We start from the raw sequence: 20,016 nt of genomic DNA on the forward strand, positions 1-20,016 counted from the left end.
CCTGAAAGCCTGCTTCATCGGCGTACATGCGAAACTGTCAATAGTAGTATGCTACGCACCCACCAGTGACGCCACCGACAAATCAAAAGACGAATTTTACAGAGCTCTCAACTCCGTAGGAAACGACATACCACGGCATGACATAGCCTGTTTTCTAGGAGACTTTAACCCGAAAGTAGGGAAAGACCGATCCTTTTCCCCAGAGTTTCTCAACGAGCATGGCGAAACGAAAACGGATAACTACTTATCGAATTTGAACTCCTTAGCGACCTTGTAATTGGAGGTACCCTATTTTCTCTTCGGGATGTACACAAATATTCTTGGACATATCTCGATGGCCACACCCGGAATCAGATTGACCATCGTCTTTGGAGCAAGAAGTGGAAATCAAGCCTACTTGATATAAGGGGATATAGAGGAGCTGAAGTTAGCTCAGATCATAATCTGATGGCAGCTAAAATCGGCCTCGAATTGAAAAAAAAATAGAAACGCAAAAAAGACTACCTTAAAACCAGTCTTCGAATAGAAAAAACTGAGGGTGAGATAATTCAAGCAAGTTTTTAAACTAGAGATGCGGAATAGATTTGAAGCTTTGTTTTTACCAGATGATGCTGATAGCGATCAATATTGGGAAAGCATAAAGTTGTGCTTTAACGATGCCACGAAAGGCACCATTGGGTATCGCGAGAGCCATAAGGACCAGTGGCTATCAGATCAAACATGGTAACTCATAGAGACAAGGAAAAAAGTAAAAGCGTCACTTATCTAAAGACAAATCAGTGACCGACAGATCCTCAGAAACGATTAATACAGAGCCACGGATAAAGCGGTAAAGAAGAGTGCCAGAAAAGTCCAGAGAAATCTGCTGAAGTGGCAAGCAGCGCAGGCAGGAGAGGCAACGAAGAGAGGTGACTCAAGAGTCGTCTATACAACCACTAATGAGATTATTGGAAAGAAATACTCTATTCAAAATGGACCATTAAAAGATCCCTCGGGTATCCTTATAACCGAGCACTCTGCCGTAAACGAATTGTTGGCTAGCCACTTCGAGAAGCTGCTGAATATACCTCCACCAGACGATCCCCTAGAAATCCCAGCAACAACACTGTTTTCCTTAGACATCAGCATGGATCCGTCGTCATTCACTGAAATTATAGCAGTAGCAAAGAAGCTGAAAAATGGGAAGTCGCTTGGCGAAGACAGGATATCCGTGGATATGATAAAAGCGACTCTTCTGACCTGCCCTGGACAGCACTGGACAGCACTCTTCGCAGTAATATGGGCGACCACCAAAATACCTCCAGTTTGGAAACGCAGCACCCTGGTGAGGATCTTTAAGAAAGGCGATACGTCCCTCTCAGGCACCTGGCGAGGAATCTGTATGCTTTCAATACCTAGCAAATTGCTGACGCACATTTTCCTGCAGAGAATTAGCTCGCAGCTCGACAGACAACTTCGCGACGAGCAGCATGAATTCAGACGGAACCGTTCAAGTGCAGACCTGATATTTACTCTACGATTACTGACGGAAGAGAGCAGAGAGTGGTGCTCCAAAATCTAAATGATATTCATCGTTTTTGAGAAAGCATTTGACTCAGTAGACCGCCAAAGTCTGTGGTAGATCCTACTGCATTACGGAATCCCTGAAAGATAGTTTCAATTATCTTCTTCAGTGAGTTCAGTGAGATCTTTTTCAGTGAGTTCTACTGAGTTTAACTCAGTAGTTGCGTCCTATGTAGATAGCGAGTGCTGTGTAAAGACACCAGATGGCCAAACTCGTTTCTTCCGCATTCTATCAGGAGTTAAGCAAGGTTGCGTCTTGTCACTGCTACTTTTCGTAATCGTCATTGATTATATACTGCGAAGTACAAGAACAGACGGAATCCAGCTGAATCCCGAAATACGCCTCAGCGATGTAGACTTTACTGACGACCTCACCGTCCGGGTATCATGCAAGCTAAGACTCCAAGAACTCCTTGACAAACTGACGGAGAGAGGTGGCCAGGTCGGCCGGAAAATAAATAATGAGAAAACAAAATTCATGGCTGCCACAGACTCACCCCTAAGCATCACTTGCGGAGACCAACATATAGAACAATTCGTCCATTTCATATACTTGGAAACCACAATAGAAAGCACCGGATCGACCACAAAAGAAGTGCTCACAAGAATTGGCCAAGACGATGGGGCCTTCAATAGATTACGGAAACTTTGGCGGTCCCAAAGCTTCTCTTTACGGCTAAAGCTACGACTTTTCAATCGCAATGTTATGCCAGTGCTGGCTTATACAGCCGAAACCTGGCACTCGAACCAGGAACAAGAGAGAAGAACACGTGCTTTCGAAAACATATGTCTTAGAAGAATTCTACATCGTTGGCAGCAGAGAATAACAAACCAATCCATTCGCGACAAGACGGGCCACCCTTTTGTGACATATATCACAAGTTCGCCGATGGAGATACCTAATCCAAGTACTACGTATGGACAATCTCCGACTGCCAAATGTAGTGATCCATTGGAAGCCCTTGGGTCCACGCCAGAGGCAGACCCAGAAACGCCCTGCGTCAAACGTACCAGATAGATCTCCGTAACCTGCACGCACCAATCCAATCTCAATGGGACGACATACTGGCAGCAGCAAACCTGCGGGAAGATTGGCGGCTCCTTCTTGATGCCCTGGGTGCCTCTGACGGCACAGGAGGATCTAAGGTAAATAACGTCCTACCTAACCTCGTAACAGTTATATCTCCTAATGTTAGCAGTGTTTTTGAGATATGTAGTAAGATGGATACATTAGTAGGTAGCTTCAGACAGCAATCCGAATCAGTCGTAGATTTTCCATTTGGTTGTATTAATCGTTTGCGAATCATTATTAGTGTATTGTTAGTGTATGCGACGACAAGTGTTTTTATTATGTATGTTTCTTTCTCATTTTTTAATTTATATTGCTCCATATTCTTTTCGGTACATTTTTGTGTGTATAGAAGGTTCAAAGACATATCATTATTATCCAACCTAGGTGTAAATGTTTTGCATTGACAAGCTGTGTTTTAAAGTATTTTGCTAAATGTCCCTGACACTGATACATGTCCCTAATTCTATGAAACACCAGTTTATAGGGAACCCACTCTTTTTTATTAGTACATTAACCCCTGCGGAAGCAGTGGATGTCTGCTTGGTATTACGGGGCCCGGGATTTCATGTCGTCAGGATTATTGCTTCTTGCTTTAAAAAAAACTGACAACAGTAACATCGAAAATTCCCGGCGCCAAGCTGGCCTCAAGTACCTGTAACTTGTTTCGAGTATCACTGCACCAAACTACAAACAACTAACATAGCCAGGCTACATCAGACCAGCCAGGCTAGATTAGAAAACAGCGTCAGACTCTCATAGTCGGGGTCAAGGGTTCGAGTTGGACATAGCGTTTTATTCCATCGGTAAATAGTAACAAATTGGAATGATTTTTTCCTTTTTTATTCAAATTTGCACAAAGGGGAGAGGCCGTGTTTGTACCGTATTTTGCCTTACAGCCGAGTAACTGAATTTAAACTTCCTAAGGGGAAAGAGGACTTTTCACTTTAGAAACTTTTCTAAGGGGAAAGAGGAGGAAGATGTCAAGGCAAGAAGAAGTTATAGAAGGGACGGAGCAAACTTTTCCCGACCCTCACAAAAGAATTATCCGCTAGCCTTTTGTCTCTTTTTATGACTATCGTTTGACAGTCTTTACTGCTCGTAAATAAATAAATACCTTCACTGGCTGTCCCATTTTGATTAGACATGTAATTGCTTGACTTGCTTCCATGTGAAACATTTATGTTCTCCTTTCTTAAATGTTGAGCCAATTTCTTTGCTTTCTTCTTTAGAAATTCAAGCGTCTTTTCTTCATTATATTTAAAAGCTTTTAAAGACTTGTCACCTGCAATTAAATGAAGTTACTTAAAAATCCTGAAAGAAAAACATCCACGGAGGGAAATATAGTTCCTATTTAAAAATATATAGCCTTTTCTTCATTGTATTTGCAAGCACTTAACACTATTGATTACTGATCTGCCATCTATTTTAAACATTATAATTTCTTAAAAATAGAAAATGAATGTGTAAAATAAAGCTCTATTTTCAGTACCTGAATGAAAGCAAGGGGAAGGGGTAAGAGGATTATTCTTAAGAGTTCCTTTGGGGGTGTATCCACAAAAATAAAGAAAAAAAGAAAAAAAAAAATCAAGTGTTATATCGTAATATTAGAGCCAGAAATCCTTATGCTTCGCTACCATTATTTAATCCAAATTCTATATGAATATACAACTATATTCCTTATAAGGTTAGAAAAATTCCGATACCCCTTTGACATTTAACGTCGCTCCAGAATAAGTTAGATTCAGCGAACAAGCACAAAACACTCCTTACATCATCTTTTTTTCCCAGCCTCTTCGTGTCGAAGGGGTACTGTAGAAACTTCGGAGAGGGTTCATTCAATTCAAAATTGAAAGTTCTAATGCCCTTTTTAAGAGCTAAAAGCGATTGGAGGCAAACCAGACCCCCCCCCCAAACTGCACCTGATTTGTATGTTGTTGTATCGGATTAACGACGCTTCTTGACTACTAAGGTCCTTGCGTTGGCCCTGCAGTGTGTTGCTACAACCAGGTTCGATATCTGGGTCCCGTATTACTAAGCTTAGGTCAAACCCAATGCACCACCACAGCATTTTCGGCTGATTTCTAAGACACATTCTTTATTTTTAAAATTGGCTGGGTTATTTTTAAAAACTCTTCTTAAAAAAAAAATAACAAAAAACCAAAATTATGGACCTTCTAATTAAATTTCCGATTTTTTCCCATTTATTAAAACGTATATAGTTGCGTAAGTTTCCACTTTACGAATTTAAAGATTCTATTTTTGGTGTCCTTGGTACATTTAATTCTTAAATCAAGGGTACCCCACTACATAAGAAAAATTAAAAAGTGCTATTCACCCATTATCCCCAAAAATGGGGCCCAAAAAGGGACAAAACATAACTTTTCTAAGGGGCTTGACACCAACACTTGGTTAGTGGGCAAAAGAGACCTTAATTAACAAAAAAACACATTACGGAACGTTAAAGATCCCCTAAATCAGCGCTTTTTTTTCAATTGGCTTAAAACCCTTATTTGAAAATGCTTGGCAGATGAAACTGAAATGCACAGAAAGAAATAATAAAAGAAGATGGTTCCCCCTGAAAATAAGGCCCTAAAACGGGACATTTTTTATTCCTTATAGCCTTGAGTTCTTGGGCCAAGAGTAGCCATTTCAAAAAAAAACGACTTGGCAATGGATTATTGTATTTAAGATTATTGTATGCCGACTCGCTGTAAAAATCTTTATTTTTCCTCATATCTTTCCCTGCCATCTTTCTTTTCTTCTCCCTGAGGAAAATTCTTCCTTGTGAGCCACAAGGCTTAGAACTTAAACTACTATTCATCTATTTGACTGTTAATAAGTTTTTTTTTTTTTTTTTTGTTTTTTTTTTTTTTTTTTTTTTTTTTTTGGCTAAGGCACAAGATAGTAATGTCCGGAAACTCTTACAGAGATATGTATATATACCAGCCGAATCTTCCTTCTATACTTTGCTGACCCTCCTTCAGGTCGCAGGGCTATTTTTTTTCTTTTCTTAAATTTAAGAATTTTTTGTCTTAAATTTTGGAACGAATTGAATTTAAGCTTGGTCATACGCAATGCTTGTAATTTGTCACTCAGGATTCAACGTATGGATTCAACATCTTTATTAAATTTAATTCATGCCGGCTTGACGACCGGTTAAAACCAAAGCACAAATATGCTTGAAAAACGCAACCAGAACACAATTGCTATATTATACAACTAAGCCAATCATCACTGAAATAAAAATAAATAAAGAAAAAAAGAGATGTTAATAATAATTACAGAAAAATAAATAAAAAAAAAAGTTCTTAACAAAAGAAAACAAAATATTTAAACTATCTTCTCTTGCAATCCAGTCCCACGCTCACCAACTGCCCGCCAGGAGATGTTTCTTTAACCGGTTTTTAAATTACGGCACACTTTCCGCTTCCCGAATTGAGTCTGGCTCAGTTCAATAATGAGCTCATGTTTAGTCGTTTAATCTTGCAGCTTGTCCGAACCATATCAGATTCATAATTAGGCTCAATATTTCCTCAACTTTAGGGAGGATTTAGTGAGTAGCAACTGGCGCCTCAATTTGACTTCAACACGTCTATATGTGTTCACAGGTTGTATATTTCAGTGAAACATGCCAATGATAAGAAACTGATCAGTTTGACTTCTAAATGTTTCAATTGATTCATGCAAAAATTAGCTGTCATGGTACTATTGTTGTGAGATTCTCCCTTTGAATTGTGGATTAAGAGATGCAATCAGATTACGGCAGTGACCGCAAATTATTTGTTCAAATATACTCTTTTAGCTTTTTAATCCTGGAGTGAGACAGAGGGATTGGTCTCCGCTTGGTAATACAGGACCTGTATTTCAATCTCAGCAGCCGCAGGGCCCGGAAGTGCTTGAAGATTATATATAAGCATTCCTAAATAATCAAATAAGAAGAAGAAGACTTGTTCCGTCAGGGGAACTATCAGACGATATGATAGGATGATGCTACTTCCTCTCACTGGGTCTTGGGCCATTGCCAAGTCGATCATCGTCGTTCTGCTCTCGATGCGCGCACTCCTTCTGTGTCTACCAAGCATCTTAGGATGAGTTAATATCACCGAGAATACGAGGAATATAATGTTCCAGAATGTTATTAACCGCTGCTTGTAGAGTTTGATAAAGTTCTTTCTTAAGATCAGTTTTATTTGTCATCTGTGACAGTCTTTGACAGTGTTATTTGTACATTACAGAAAGTGATCTATATTTCGAATAGTATGTTTTTCGACAACCATAGAATAACAAAACCACAGTTTTTCTAAAGGTTTAGAAATAATAATGGAAAGCTGTCCCCTCAAACCCACCACAAGGTCATTGTCATTTTCACTTTACTGAAAATGACATGTGTTTTGAACAGTGTTTTTGTTTATCAAAACTTAATAAAAGAAATGAAAATCACAGTACTAATTAGAGTTACATGAAAGAAAAAAATATTTGATGAAAAAGAATATTGATGAAAAAAATACTGATAAAAAGAAAGACTTACTCGGAAATTTGAGCAATTTTTAATTTTCCAGACTATATTCAGATAAGACTGTTTAAAATATATTTTATTTTCAGATATGCACCACAAATGACACTCAAGCCCTTACATGGTTTTTTGTCCTCAGTGGAATAGGATTATTTGTGATCGCTGGGATGGAAGCCATTCTGCTCCCTATCATGTATACAACATTGAATATAAGCGTGTTTTAATCAACAATTATATAAAGAAGAACTTTCGAAAAAACAGGGGTCCAGCCCATTTTGGGCCAGAGGGACTCGTGTCCGAATTTAAGATTTTTTTTTTCTGTTTGGAGTCCCTTTCGCGGAGGAAATTACGGATTTTTTTCAAGCTGTTAAGAAAATAACAGCTTCGAAAAGAAAGTTCGACAAGGTTCGAGAAAGATTTTCGGCCATTTCTGGAAACAATTTTACGGTTGACCATTCTAATTATTGTCTGTTTTTTTTGCTTTGGGGGCCTTATTGGCCCGAGGAACAATTCCTGAAAGCTTTTCGCTAACCAGAAAAGCAGGCTATGGCTCATTTTTTTTATCCCTTATGCCCTAACCGATTGGCAAACAAAATTATTAGCTCCCCTTGGTACAGGGAACAATCCCAGAAACTTTCAAACTGATCGGAAAAAATCGTCTTTCTGACCTATTCCAGCCCAAAATTAAAATCTCTTCCTTAACCCCAAATTAAAAATTTGTTTCCAGAGTAAGATCCATTGACACAGGAACTTTGAGATTTATTTCAAACTGTTTGGAAAAATAAGTTTTTGGCCCTATTTTCAGGTGAACCAAATTCTTTTTTTTTTTTTTTTTTTTTTTTTTTTTTTTTTTGAATCAGGATCCTTTTGACAGAAGTTCTTGAAGATGTAAGTTAAATACAAATAAGAAAATTTTGAAGACTTTTGGAACGACGTTTTTAACTGTTTCTCAAGCCCATTCTTGGAAAAACTAAATTGTTTTTTTTTGCAATGGCTACTCTTGGCCTAAGAATTTAAGGCTGTAAGGAATAAAAAAAAATGTCCCCTTTTCGGGCCTTATTTTCAAGTGAACCATTTTTTTTATTTCTTTCTGTGCATTTCAGTTTCATCTGCCAAGCATGTTCAAATATGGGTTTTAAACCAATTGAAAAAAGAGGGCTGATTTAGGGGATCTTTAACGTTCCGTAATGTGTTTTTTTGTTAATTAAGGTCTCTTTTGCCCACTAACCAAGTGTGGGTGCCAAGCCCTTTAGAAAAACAATGTTTTGTCCTATTTTGGGCCCCATTTTTGGGGGAGAATGGGTGAATAACACTTTTTAATTTTTCTTATGTAGTGGGGTACTCTGGATTTAAGAATTAAATGTACCAAGGACACTAAAAATAGAGTCTTTAAATTCGTACAGTGGAAACTTACACAACTATATACGTTTTAAAAAATGGGAAAAAATCGGAAATTTAATTAGAAGGTCCATAATTTTGTTTTTCATTATTCTTTCAAGAAGAGTTTTTAAAAATAACCTAGCCAATTTTAAAAATAAAGAATGTGTCTTAGATATCATCCGAAAGTGCTGTGGTGGTGCATTGGGTTTGACCTCAGGTTAGTAATACGGGACCCAGAGATCGAACCCGGCTGTAGTAACACACTGCAAGGCCAACTCAAGGACCTTAGTAGTCAAGGAGCGTCGTTAATCCGATACAACAAAATACAAATCAGCAGAAAATTAGGGAAAAATGTATTATCATGGAGCTCTAGAAAGTGTTACTTCCCCGATTGCTGCTGCAGAAGGAAAACACAGCTATTAATTGGAAGTAATCTGGGTAAAAATTCAGTGATTGAATGAGCAAAAATAAGCTAATCGTAACGTCTTGTTAGCAAATTGGAATTGGAAAGAAGTGTACCCCTGGGCCAGAGACTTACAGATGAAAGCTTTAAACTGAACAGCGGTATACTTTTTTCGGCTTATATCTGGGCCACTTAATACCTTTTCTTCACCCAACAAAAATTTTGGAACCCTTGACCCCGGGAACAATTCCTGAATATTTCAAGCCCTTTTTCCATCATAAAACCTTTCTGTATATAATGATAATTTTTACATAATAATTAGGGTCCTTCGTCGCTGGAGCTGCGGGGATTATGTTATCCCAGGGGCATACCTACTGGGTCTTCTGACTATTAAAAAAAATAAATAAATGAGTAAAATCGTCATCTTGAAATTTAATCTGATACCATGGGGAAGAGGGTAGGGGGGGGGGGGCAAGCACGGTACGGTTGGTGGTGGGGGGCTGGTTTGCCTCCAATCGCTTTTAGCATTCAAAAAGGACATTAGAACTGTCAATTTTGAATTGAATGAACCCCCTCCAAAGTTTCTACAGTACCCCTTTGACACGAAGAGGCTGAAAAAAAATGATGCAGGGAGTGCTTTGTGCTTGTTCGTTGAATCTAACTTCTTTTGGAGCGACGTTAAATGTCTAAGGGGCATCGAAATTTTTCTAACCTTATAAGTAATATAGCTCTATATTCATTTAGAATTTGGATTAAATAATGGTAGCGAAGCATAAAGATTTTTGGCTCTAATATTACGATATAACACCTCTTGATATTTTTTTTTTTTTTTAAGATACACCCCAAGAAACTTTTAAGAATAAATCCTCCTATCCCTTCCCCTTTCTATTTTTAAGAAATTATAATGTTTAAAATAGATGGCAGATCAGTAATTTGGTTTTGGAAAAACCAAATTGTTTTTTTTTGTTTTTTTCAGCAATGGCTACTCTTGGCCCAAGAACTCAAGGCTATAAGGAGTAAAAAAATGTCCCGTTTTCGGGCCTTGTTTTCAGGGGGAACCATTTTTTTTTATTATTTCTTTCTGTGCATTTCAGTTTCATCTGCCAAGCATTTTCAAATAAGGGTTTTCAGCCAATTGAAAAAAAGCGCTGATTTAGGGGATCTTTAACGTTCCGTAATGTGTTTTTTTGTTAATTAAGGTCTCTTCTGCCCACTAACCAAGTGTTGGTGTCAAGCCCCTTAGAAAAACTATGTTTTGTCGCTTTTTGGGTCCCATTTTTGGGGATAATGGGTGAATAGCACTTTTTAATTTTTCTTATGTAGTGGGGTACCCTTGATTTAAGAATTAAATGTACCAAGGACACCAAAAATAGAATCTTTAAATTCGTAAAGTGGAAACTTAGGCAACTATATACGTTTTAATAAATGGGAAAAAAATCGGAAATTTAATTAGAAGGTCCATAATTTTGGTTATTTATTATTTTTTTTAAGAAGAGTTTTTAAAAATAACCCAGCCAATTTTAAAAATAAAGAATGTGTCTTAGAAATCAGCCGAAAATGCTGTGGTGGTGCATTGGGTTTGACCTAAGCTTAGTAATACGGGACCCAGAGATCGAACCCGGCTGTAGCAACACGCTACAAGGCCGACTCAAGGACCTTAGTAGTCAAGAAGCATCGTTAATCCGATACAACAACATACAAATCAGGTGCGGTTTGGGGGGGGGGGGGTCTGGTTTGCCTCCAATCGCTTTTAGCTCTTAAAAAGGGCATTAGAACTTTCAATTTTGAATTGAATGAACCCTCTCCGAAGTTTCTACAGTACCCCTTCGACACGAAGAGGCTGGGGAAAAAAGATGATTTAAGGAGTGTTTTGTGCTTGTTCGCTGAATCTAACTTATTCTTGAGCGACGTTAAATGTCAAAGGGGTATCGAAATTTTTCTAACCTTATAAGGAATATAGTTGTATATTCATATAGAATTTGGATTAAATAATGGTAGCGAAGCATAAGGATTTCTGGCTCTAATATTACGATATAACACTCTTGATTTTTTTTTCTTTTTTTTTGTGGATACACCCCCAAGGAACTCTTAAGAATAATCCTCCTACCCCTTCCCCTTGCTTTCATTCAGGTACCGGAAATAGAGCTTTATTTTACACATTCATTCTCTATTTTGTGTCTTTGAAAGCCTGCGTGGTGCAGTGGATAGCGTGTTGAAATTAACTCCGAAGGTTCAATTACTGCTCCAGGCAATTTTGTATTTATATTTTTTACCCACTAATGACAACAAGGTAAATAGCAGAGCAACGTATAAGAGAAAAAAGAAATAAGCTAAGAAAAAAAATATTCACTCAAGACACGAAAAAATATATACACTCAACAGACAAAACGAAAGAGAAAAAAAACACAAAAACTACGAAAAATATATACACTCAAGACCTTGAAACGGCGGTAGTTGGTTATTATTTATATCCTGAAAACGTCTGTATACTTCATAATAACCAATACTATATGTCAACATTGGGTAAAGTTCATAACTTTCAGCCCCTCCCCCGGGGACTTCGGGGGATTAAGTTATCCTAAAAGACATATTTATCATATTTTCGACCATGCTGAACAAAATGGCTATCTCAAAATTTTTATCGGGTGACTTTGGGAAAAAAATGTGCGTGGGAGGGGACCTAGTTACCCTCAATTTTTTTTGGTCACTTGAAAAGGGCACTAAAAATTTTAATTTCCGGTCCAATGAGCCCTCTCACGATATTCTAGAACCACTGGGTCGATACGATCATCCCTGGAAAAAAAACAAATAAACACGCATCCTTGATCTTTCTTCTAGCAAAAAATGCAAAGTTCCACATTTTTTTAGATAGGTGCTTGAAACCTCTACAGTAGGGTTCTCTGATACGCTGAATATGATGGTGTGATTTTCATTAAGATTCTACAACTTTTAAGAGGTCTTTCCCCCTTTTTTCTAAAATCAACCAAATTTTCTCAGGCGCGTAACTTTTGATGGGTAAGATTAAACTTGATGAAAGTTATATATTTGAAATCAGCATTAAAATCTGATTCTTTTGATTTATCTATTGGTATCAAATTTCCATTTTTAGCCGTTTGGTTACCATTGAGCCGGGTCGCTCCTTACTTGCAGTTCGTTACCACGAACTGTTTGACTAACTAAGTCCAATGTATGCAATAATTTTTTATTCCAATGATCGTCTTTTAATTTAACAATTGACAAATACCATTTTTGAGGAGCTATATCGGTCCTTTATGTAACATAATAATGGATAATTACATAATAAAAACCTAAATACCATTTATGATGAACTATATTGGTCCTTTATGTAAAAATATTCAAACTATTGCTCGGATACCATGAATATTTTGCAGTTTACACAAGCTGCAAAGAACGCATAAGGGCAAAATTAAAAATTATATTCAGAAGTCCAAAAACATGGCAACAATGCTCGCTGATCTTAGTAAATTTAGAAAAATTTTACGAATTTTTTACCGGGATTACGAAAAATATTCAAAATTAAAGATTAAAATTATCTCTGAAAGAATGGATTTTGTTGAAAAGTCAGCTAGAGATGCTTTCGCAAAACTTCATAGTAATATCCAAAAGAAATGTTGCATGTTTAGTGAAAAGCTTCCAAGGTATGAACCGGCAACTGTGGAACAGTTTATAGATGTAATGGGAAATTTTATAGATCACTGTGAATATATGGAGGCATAATTGTTCTTTACTTAGTTTCAGCTTTAATTCGATGATCCAGACTTTATGTACTAACTACATCCAAAGACTATGACGTCATTGATTAATATTGTATATAAAAAATTAAGTTTTTCGTAAAAAAAATTAATTAAAAAAAAATTAAGTACAAATAGCGCTAGATCTAGAGATTTCCTTTAAAATGAGCCATTGAACAACTCTCTACGATGTTCCAGTGCCAAGCTATCTGTGGAAAAGAAAGAAAGAAAAAAATATCCCGTTTGTGGAGAATAACGTGGTTAAAGTAAATTTTCTTGATTATCAAGCCAATATATTTTCTGTTATTCAAGCCGCAGGGCGGTAAGTTTCCTTTGTAGGGGTTTCGGACAAGGCGGTTCTAATGGTGTACTTTTTGTTTTGATCTGACTCTGTTTTTAGGAGTTAGGGGTTTTTATATTTCTTAATATTGGACGTGATCGTCTCTTACTAGGTTGCTAGCTACCGCTGCAACCCGGATAATATAAAACTATGATGACAGTCATTATTTATCTAGTAGGGTTTCAGGCAATGTAGTTCTAATGATGTACTTTTGTTTTGATCTGACTCTATTTTTAGGAGTTTTGGGTTTTATATTTCTTAGCATTGGACTGATCGTCTCTTACTAGGTTGCTAGCTACTGCTGCAACCCAAATTCACATATATATTTATTTATGAGAGGCAGCCTGGCCGAGTGGTCCAAGGCACTGGTGTTAGCCACCAGTCTCTCCGGAGGCGTGGGTTCAAATCTTACCGCTGGTATACGATTATGTTTGAAAGACTGCAGTGTGAAAAGACATCAAAATTGCAGTTTTTGGTGAATTTTTTTTTTTCATTTAGAAATAATTTATTTTAGTTCCTATAGATTTTTAACCCAATTAATTTCCTTTAAAATGAGCCATTGAACAACTATCTACGATGTTCCAGTTCCAAGCTATATCTGGATACAAAGAAAAAAAAATATCCCGTTTAGGCAGAATGTTGTAGTAGCTGCCACTTCTAAGAAGTATGCCTGCGAATATTCACTGTGTTGTCAAACATTTTACATTGCATCTATAAACTGTTCCGCAATTGCCAATCCATACCTTGGAAGCTTTTCATTAAACTGACAACATTTATTTTGGATATTACTATGAAGTTTTGCTAAAGCATTTCTAGCCGACTTTTCAACAGCATCCGCTCTTTCAAAGAGAATTTTAATCTGTAATTTTGAATGCTTTTTGTGATCCTGGTTAAACATAAGTAAAATGTTTCTCAATTTATGAAGATCAGCCTGCATTTTTGCCATCTTCTTGTATTTCTGAATGTAATTTTTCTCTTTGTCCTTATGCGTTCTTCGGTATAACCTCGCAGAAAATTTAATTTTTTCTTTATAGCTTTTGTCACCCAAGTATCTACCCATTATTCTGGTAGCAACTGTTTTCTTATGTTTCTTTCGGCAATCTTTATCATTATCATACCGCTCCTTGCTCTTTTGTATGGCTCTCTCAATTGTTGCTTCTCTATAATCTTCATCATTATCATACTTTTGTTTGGCTCTCTCAATTTTCGCATGTCTATAAACTAAATCATTATAATAACGCTGTTTGTCACTATCAATTTTAGCATCTCGATACACCTTGTCAGTTGAATACCTTCGCTTTTCTCTTTTCAAGATGTTGTCTCTTTTTTTGTATAGTACTGTTTTTTTAAATTACGCATAACTCGCTTAGAAGGCATCTTATTACAAAACAAGAAATAATATTTTCATCTAATTAACACTTCTTATAACTCGTATCGAGTATCCATAACCTAACAAAAAATAAAACTAATTTTTACATTTTCAGGTATTTTGTTAGTTTGAATGAAAAGATTAAAATTATTGCTCAGACACCATAAATATTTTTGCAGTTTACATAATAACTTTAGCGATTCTAAACTGAAAAATAAAATATATAAAAATGGAATTTTTTGGTCTGAAAATACATAGTGAATCCCACATCGGGTAGTTAGAACCTAACCAAAAATAAAACTAATTTTAACATTTTAAGGTATTTTTCTAGCTTGTATTGAAATACTCAAACTATTGCTCGGATAGCATGGATATTTTTGCAGTTTACACAAGCTGCAAAGAACGCACAGGCTGATCTTTGTAAATTGAGAAAAATTTCACGAATGTTTTACCAGGATTACCAAAAATATTCAAAATTAAAGATTAAAATTATCTCTGAAAGATTAGATTTTGTTGAAAAGTCAGCTAGAGATGCTTTCGCAAAACTTCATAGTAATATCCAAAAGAAATGTTGCGTGTTTAGTGAAAAGCTTCCAAGGTATGGACCGGCAACTGTGGAACAGTTTACAGATGTAATGGGAAATCTTATACATCACTGTGAATATATGGAGGCATGATCGATGATCGATGAATTCGAAGATCGAGCCTTTATGTAATACTAACTACATCCAACGACTATGACGTCATTGATCAATATTGTATACAAAAAAATAAGTTTTTCATAAAAAATAATTAATTTAAAAAAAATCAAGTACAAATAGCACTAGATCTAGAGATTTCTTTTAAAATGAGCCATTGAACAACTCTCTACGATGTTCCAGTGCCAAGCTATCTATGGAAAAGAAGAAAGAAAAAAAATATCCCGTTTGTGGAGAATAAAGTGGTTAAAGTCAATTTTCTTGATTTTCATGCCAATATATTTTCTTTGTTATTAAAGCCAAAGGGCGGTAAGTTTCCTTTGTAGGGGTTTCGGACAAGGCGGTTCAAATGGTGTACTTTTTGTATTGATCTTACTCTTTTTTAGGAGTTTGGGGTTTTTATATTTCTTAACATTGGACATGATCGTCTCTTACTAGGTTGCTAGCTACCGCTGCAACCCGGATATCCATAACACTGCTGTCCCCATTTATATTCCTTTACAAAATTGTCAAGTTAAAGTCTAAACAAAATTTTTATTAGTAACTACCTGGATAATTCCATTTATGATGAACTATATCGATATTTTACGTAATTTAATGTAAACTTTGGGTGAAAGAGGTCCCAGCTTCAAGTCCCGGATAGGTTCAGCTTTTGTAATTATCAGGGATGATTTTTAATTAATAAGAAGCCGACATATTTTCTTTGAATTTTGTTTGCAGCTACCGCTAAAACCCAGGTATCGCTCCAATCCGGATAGCTTGCAGCTACCCCTGCAACCACCATATATCAGTTACTATGGGCAGAGATCGTTCTTTAACGTATGATTTTCCAGCCAATATATTTCTCTTGCTGTTAAAGCCAAGGGACAAAAAGTTTCCTATACAGGGATTTCAGACAAGGCGTTTCTAATGATGTACTTTATGTTTTATCTGACTCTTTTTTTAGGAGTTATGGGTTTTTATATTAAGATTGAACGTGATCGTCTCTTACTATGTTGCTAGCTACCGCTGCAACCTGGATAATATTTTTCACCAGTCTCTGAACTGGGTCCTTATAATAAGGATTTCAGTTAGTATAGGATAGAGATCGTTCTTTAATATAATGGCTACAAACTATGATTATGGCATCAATGATCAATCTTAAACATGAAATGTTCTTTAATGTTATGGTTTGTTCTTTACTAGGTTTCCGCCATCTCTACAGCCATGATACTGATGGAAATTACATAATCCCAATTTATGTTTCAGTTAACATGGGCTAGATGTCGTTCTTTATTGTAACTTTAGTTTTTACTATGGGACGTGATCGTCTGTTACTAGGTTTCTAGCTAAAGCTGCAACCCGGATAATAAACTGATTACAAATAGGAAAAATCCTACGGCTTTTTCTTCTTTGAAAAATAGTAAGAGACGAACCTCAAACAATCAAGTAGCTAACTAATTCCAATGTATACAATTGTCGTCTTTTAATGTATTTTTAGTGGAAAATTTTAATATATTGACCTTAAATGTAACTGTACTAGCCTATGCTATAGTTAAATGGCCTATAAAATTTAGTATAGGCAAGAGGTCGTTCCTTATTAAAATTTAAAAACTATTTCATTTTTAATTACAAAAAGCACTAGATGTAGCAATTTCCTTTAAAATGAGCTATTATACAGCTCTCTATGATTTTCGAATGCCCAGCTAGCTGAGGAGAAAGAAAAAGCTTTCAGTTAACATGGGCTAGGTTTCGTTCTTTATTATAAAACTACCGCCTCAACCCGAATAGGTTGTATGCTACTATTGCAACCCGGATTCCGGTTACTATGGGCTATAGCTCGTCCTTTAATGTAATTAGAAAAACCACAGCAGCTACTTGTTGATTCCAAAAACACTAGAATTACCACAAAATGACCTTAGTTTTCTTGCTCTGAACCACCTATCTATATAGCTAGTACAGTTCTCATGAAACTCACAGCAAGCAGCTTAATTAATCTTGCAGCATTTTAATTGACACTTTTCATTTCTTACTATCTCTTCGCTCTTGCTTCTATTTCGGGCATTTGTAGTGTTGATGCTTGTTGTAATTGTAGATACTGGTTCTTTAGTTATAAGTATATATGGTAGATTCCTTTGAGCACACTCTTTGTTGTTACAAGATTCTGGTTGCTCTCTTCCTACACCTCCTCTTCCGTGGCTTTGCCCGACTGGACAAGGTATTTTACTGCAGAGAAGCAAATTTTCAAAAGATCCTTGTCTAACATAAATACTTGACTTTTCTCTCTCAATTTTAACTTTTCCATACAACTGGTCTATTAAATACCTTTGCTTTTCTCTTTTCATGATACTATGCCTTGTTTTTGTGTAGTACTATTATCTTTAACTTACTTGAAGCTTGCTTGGATAAAGCCAATAATGTTTCAGCTTTGTAGTCTTACGGGTCCTTATCCGGGTTGCAGCGGTAGCTAGCAACCTAGTAAGAGACGATCACGTCCAATGTTAAGAAATATAAAAGCCCATAGTTCCTAACAAAGGAGTCAGATCAAAACAAAAAGTACACCATTAGAATCGCCTTGTCTGAAACCCCTGTATAGGAAACTTTCTGTCCCTTGGCTTGAACAGCAAGGGAAATATATTGTCTTGAAAATCAAGAAAATTGACTTGAACCACGTTATTCTCCACAAACGGGATATTTTTTTCTTTTTTTCTTTTTTTCTTTTTTTGTATCCAGAGATAGCTTGGCACTGGAACATCGTAGAGGGTTGTTCAATAGCTCATTTTAAAGGAAATTAATTGGGTTAAAAATCTATAGTAACTAAAATTAATTATTTCTAAAAGAGAATAAATTTTTCCACCAAAAACTGCATTTTTGATGTCTTTTCACACTGCAGTCTTTCAAACATAATCGTATACCAGCGGTAAGATTTGAACCCACGCTTCCGAAGAGACTGGTGGGTAACACGAGTGTCTTGGACCACTCCAAAAACTGCATTTTGATGTCTTTTCACACTGCAGTCTTTCAAACATACTCGTATACCAGCGGTAAGAATTGAACCCACGCCTCTGAAGAGACTGGTGGCTAACACCAGTGCCTTGGACCACTCGGCCAGGCTGCCTCTCATAAATAAATATATATGTGAATTTGGGTTGCAGCAGTAGCTAGCAACCTAGTAATAGACGATCAGTCCAATGCTAAGAAATATAAAAACCCAAAACTCCTAAAAATAGAGTCAGATCAAAACAAAAGTACATCATTAGAAATACCTTGTCTGAAACCCTACTAGATAAATAATGAACGTCATCATAGTTTTATATTAGAGCTATGACGTGAATAGAGTGACGTCATAATTAGTATATAAGGAAAGTCAAAACTGAAAATTCTCTCATTCTTGATTAGAATAATGGTTAGATCAAAGTTATAATAAAGATCGAACTCTTCCCTATACTAAATTTTATACGCCACTTAATTATAGTATAGGCTAGTAATTCAACAGATAGCTTGGCACTGGAACATAGTAGAGAGTTGTTCAATGGCTCATTTAAAGAAAATTAATGGGGTTAAAAACTTCTTGTAATTAAAATAAATTATTTTTATTACATTAAGAAATTTTAATTATGTTCCTTAAGAAATCATCATAAGTTAAAATTTCCCATACAAAATTTGAACTCAAGCCAACTGGGTGAGAGCTATCCCAACCTCTAGACCATAAAGGATTTATTAAAATATCCGATTAATGACGTTTATGTTAAAGAACAAATTATAAACCTAGTTGGCTGTCTGATTGTTTGAGGATCGTCTCTTACTATTTCCAAAGAAGAAAAAGCCGTAGACTTTTTCCTGTTTGTAATTTTTACATTAAGGAACGAACTGAAATAATAAAAGGAATAATTATATAGACGATTAGTTAATTGTTTACATTAAAACGTGGTAATTGGAATAACAAGCCATTGCATACATTAGACTCAGTGCTATAGTAAAGAACGAACTCTAGCCAGTATTACATTAAAGAACGAAGGATATTCCATGGTAATTACTATATAAAAAGCGACAAAGATGTAAATGGTCTCATTCATGATTACATATTACATAAAGGACCGATGTAGCTCATCATAAATGGTGTTTGTCAATTATTATCCGGGTTGCAGCGGTAGCTAGCAACCTACCGGGTTGCACCGGTAGTTTACAATAAAGAACGATCTCTTGCCCATAGTAACTGATATTACAGTAAATTCTTTACAGCGGTTGCAGCGGTAGCAACCGCGGCAACCTAGTAAGAGACGATCACGTCCAATGTTAAGAAATATAAAAACCCATAGTTCCTAACAGAGGAGTCAGATCAAAACAAAAAGTACACCATTAGAACCGCCTTGTCTGAAACCCCTGTATAGGAAAATTTCTGTCCCTTGGCTTGAACAGCAAGGGAAATATATTGGCTTGAAAATCAAGAAAAGTGGCAGCTACAACAACATTCTGCCTAAACGAGATATTTTTTTCTTTTTTTCTTTTCCACAGATAGCTTGGCACTGGAACATCGTAGAGAGTTGTTCAATAGCTCATTCTAAAGTACATTAATTGGGTTAAAAACCTTTAGTAACTTAAATAAATTATTTCTAAAAGAGAATAAATTTTTCCACCAAAAACTGCATTTTCGATGTCTTTTCACACTGCAGTCTTTCAAACATAATCGTATACCAGCGGTAAGATTTGAACCCACGCCTCCGAAGAGACTGGTGGCTAACACCAGTGCCTTGGACCACTCGGCCAGGCTGCCTCTCATAAATAAATATATATGTGAATTTTTATAATAAAGATCGAACTCTTCCCTATACTAACTTGCATACGCAACTTCACTATAGTTAAGATTACAGTATTTATATTATACATCATTATAGATTATAAAAGGTTCAAATGTTCGAAGATTATAGAGTTAAAAATTTTCCCACA

The 20,016-nt window shown here is 36.2% G+C and overlaps 1 protein-coding gene across 2 annotated transcripts in view; it reads right to left on the reverse strand.

Moving 5' to 3' along the window:
- Window positions 1-20,016, reverse strand: part of LOC148941462 (ribonuclease H2 subunit B) — a 143,021-nt gene that overhangs the window by 15,259 nt on the left and 107,746 nt on the right. For both annotated transcript variants that reach the window (XM_089104069.1, XM_089104068.1), the window contains exon 4: window positions 3,750-3,917. In XM_089104069.1, coding sequence (XP_088960195.1) covers window positions 3,750-3,917 — 168 coding nt within the window. The remainder of the gene's footprint in view (window positions 1-3,749; window positions 3,918-20,016) is intronic.

This window comes from Artemia sp. Qi Xiang Cuo, chromosome 18 (assembly GCF_049724085.1).
Source record: "Artemia sp. Qi Xiang Cuo chromosome 18, ASM4972408v1, whole genome shotgun sequence".
NCBI lineage: Eukaryota > Metazoa > Arthropoda > Branchiopoda > Anostraca > Artemiidae > Artemia > Artemia sp. Qi Xiang Cuo.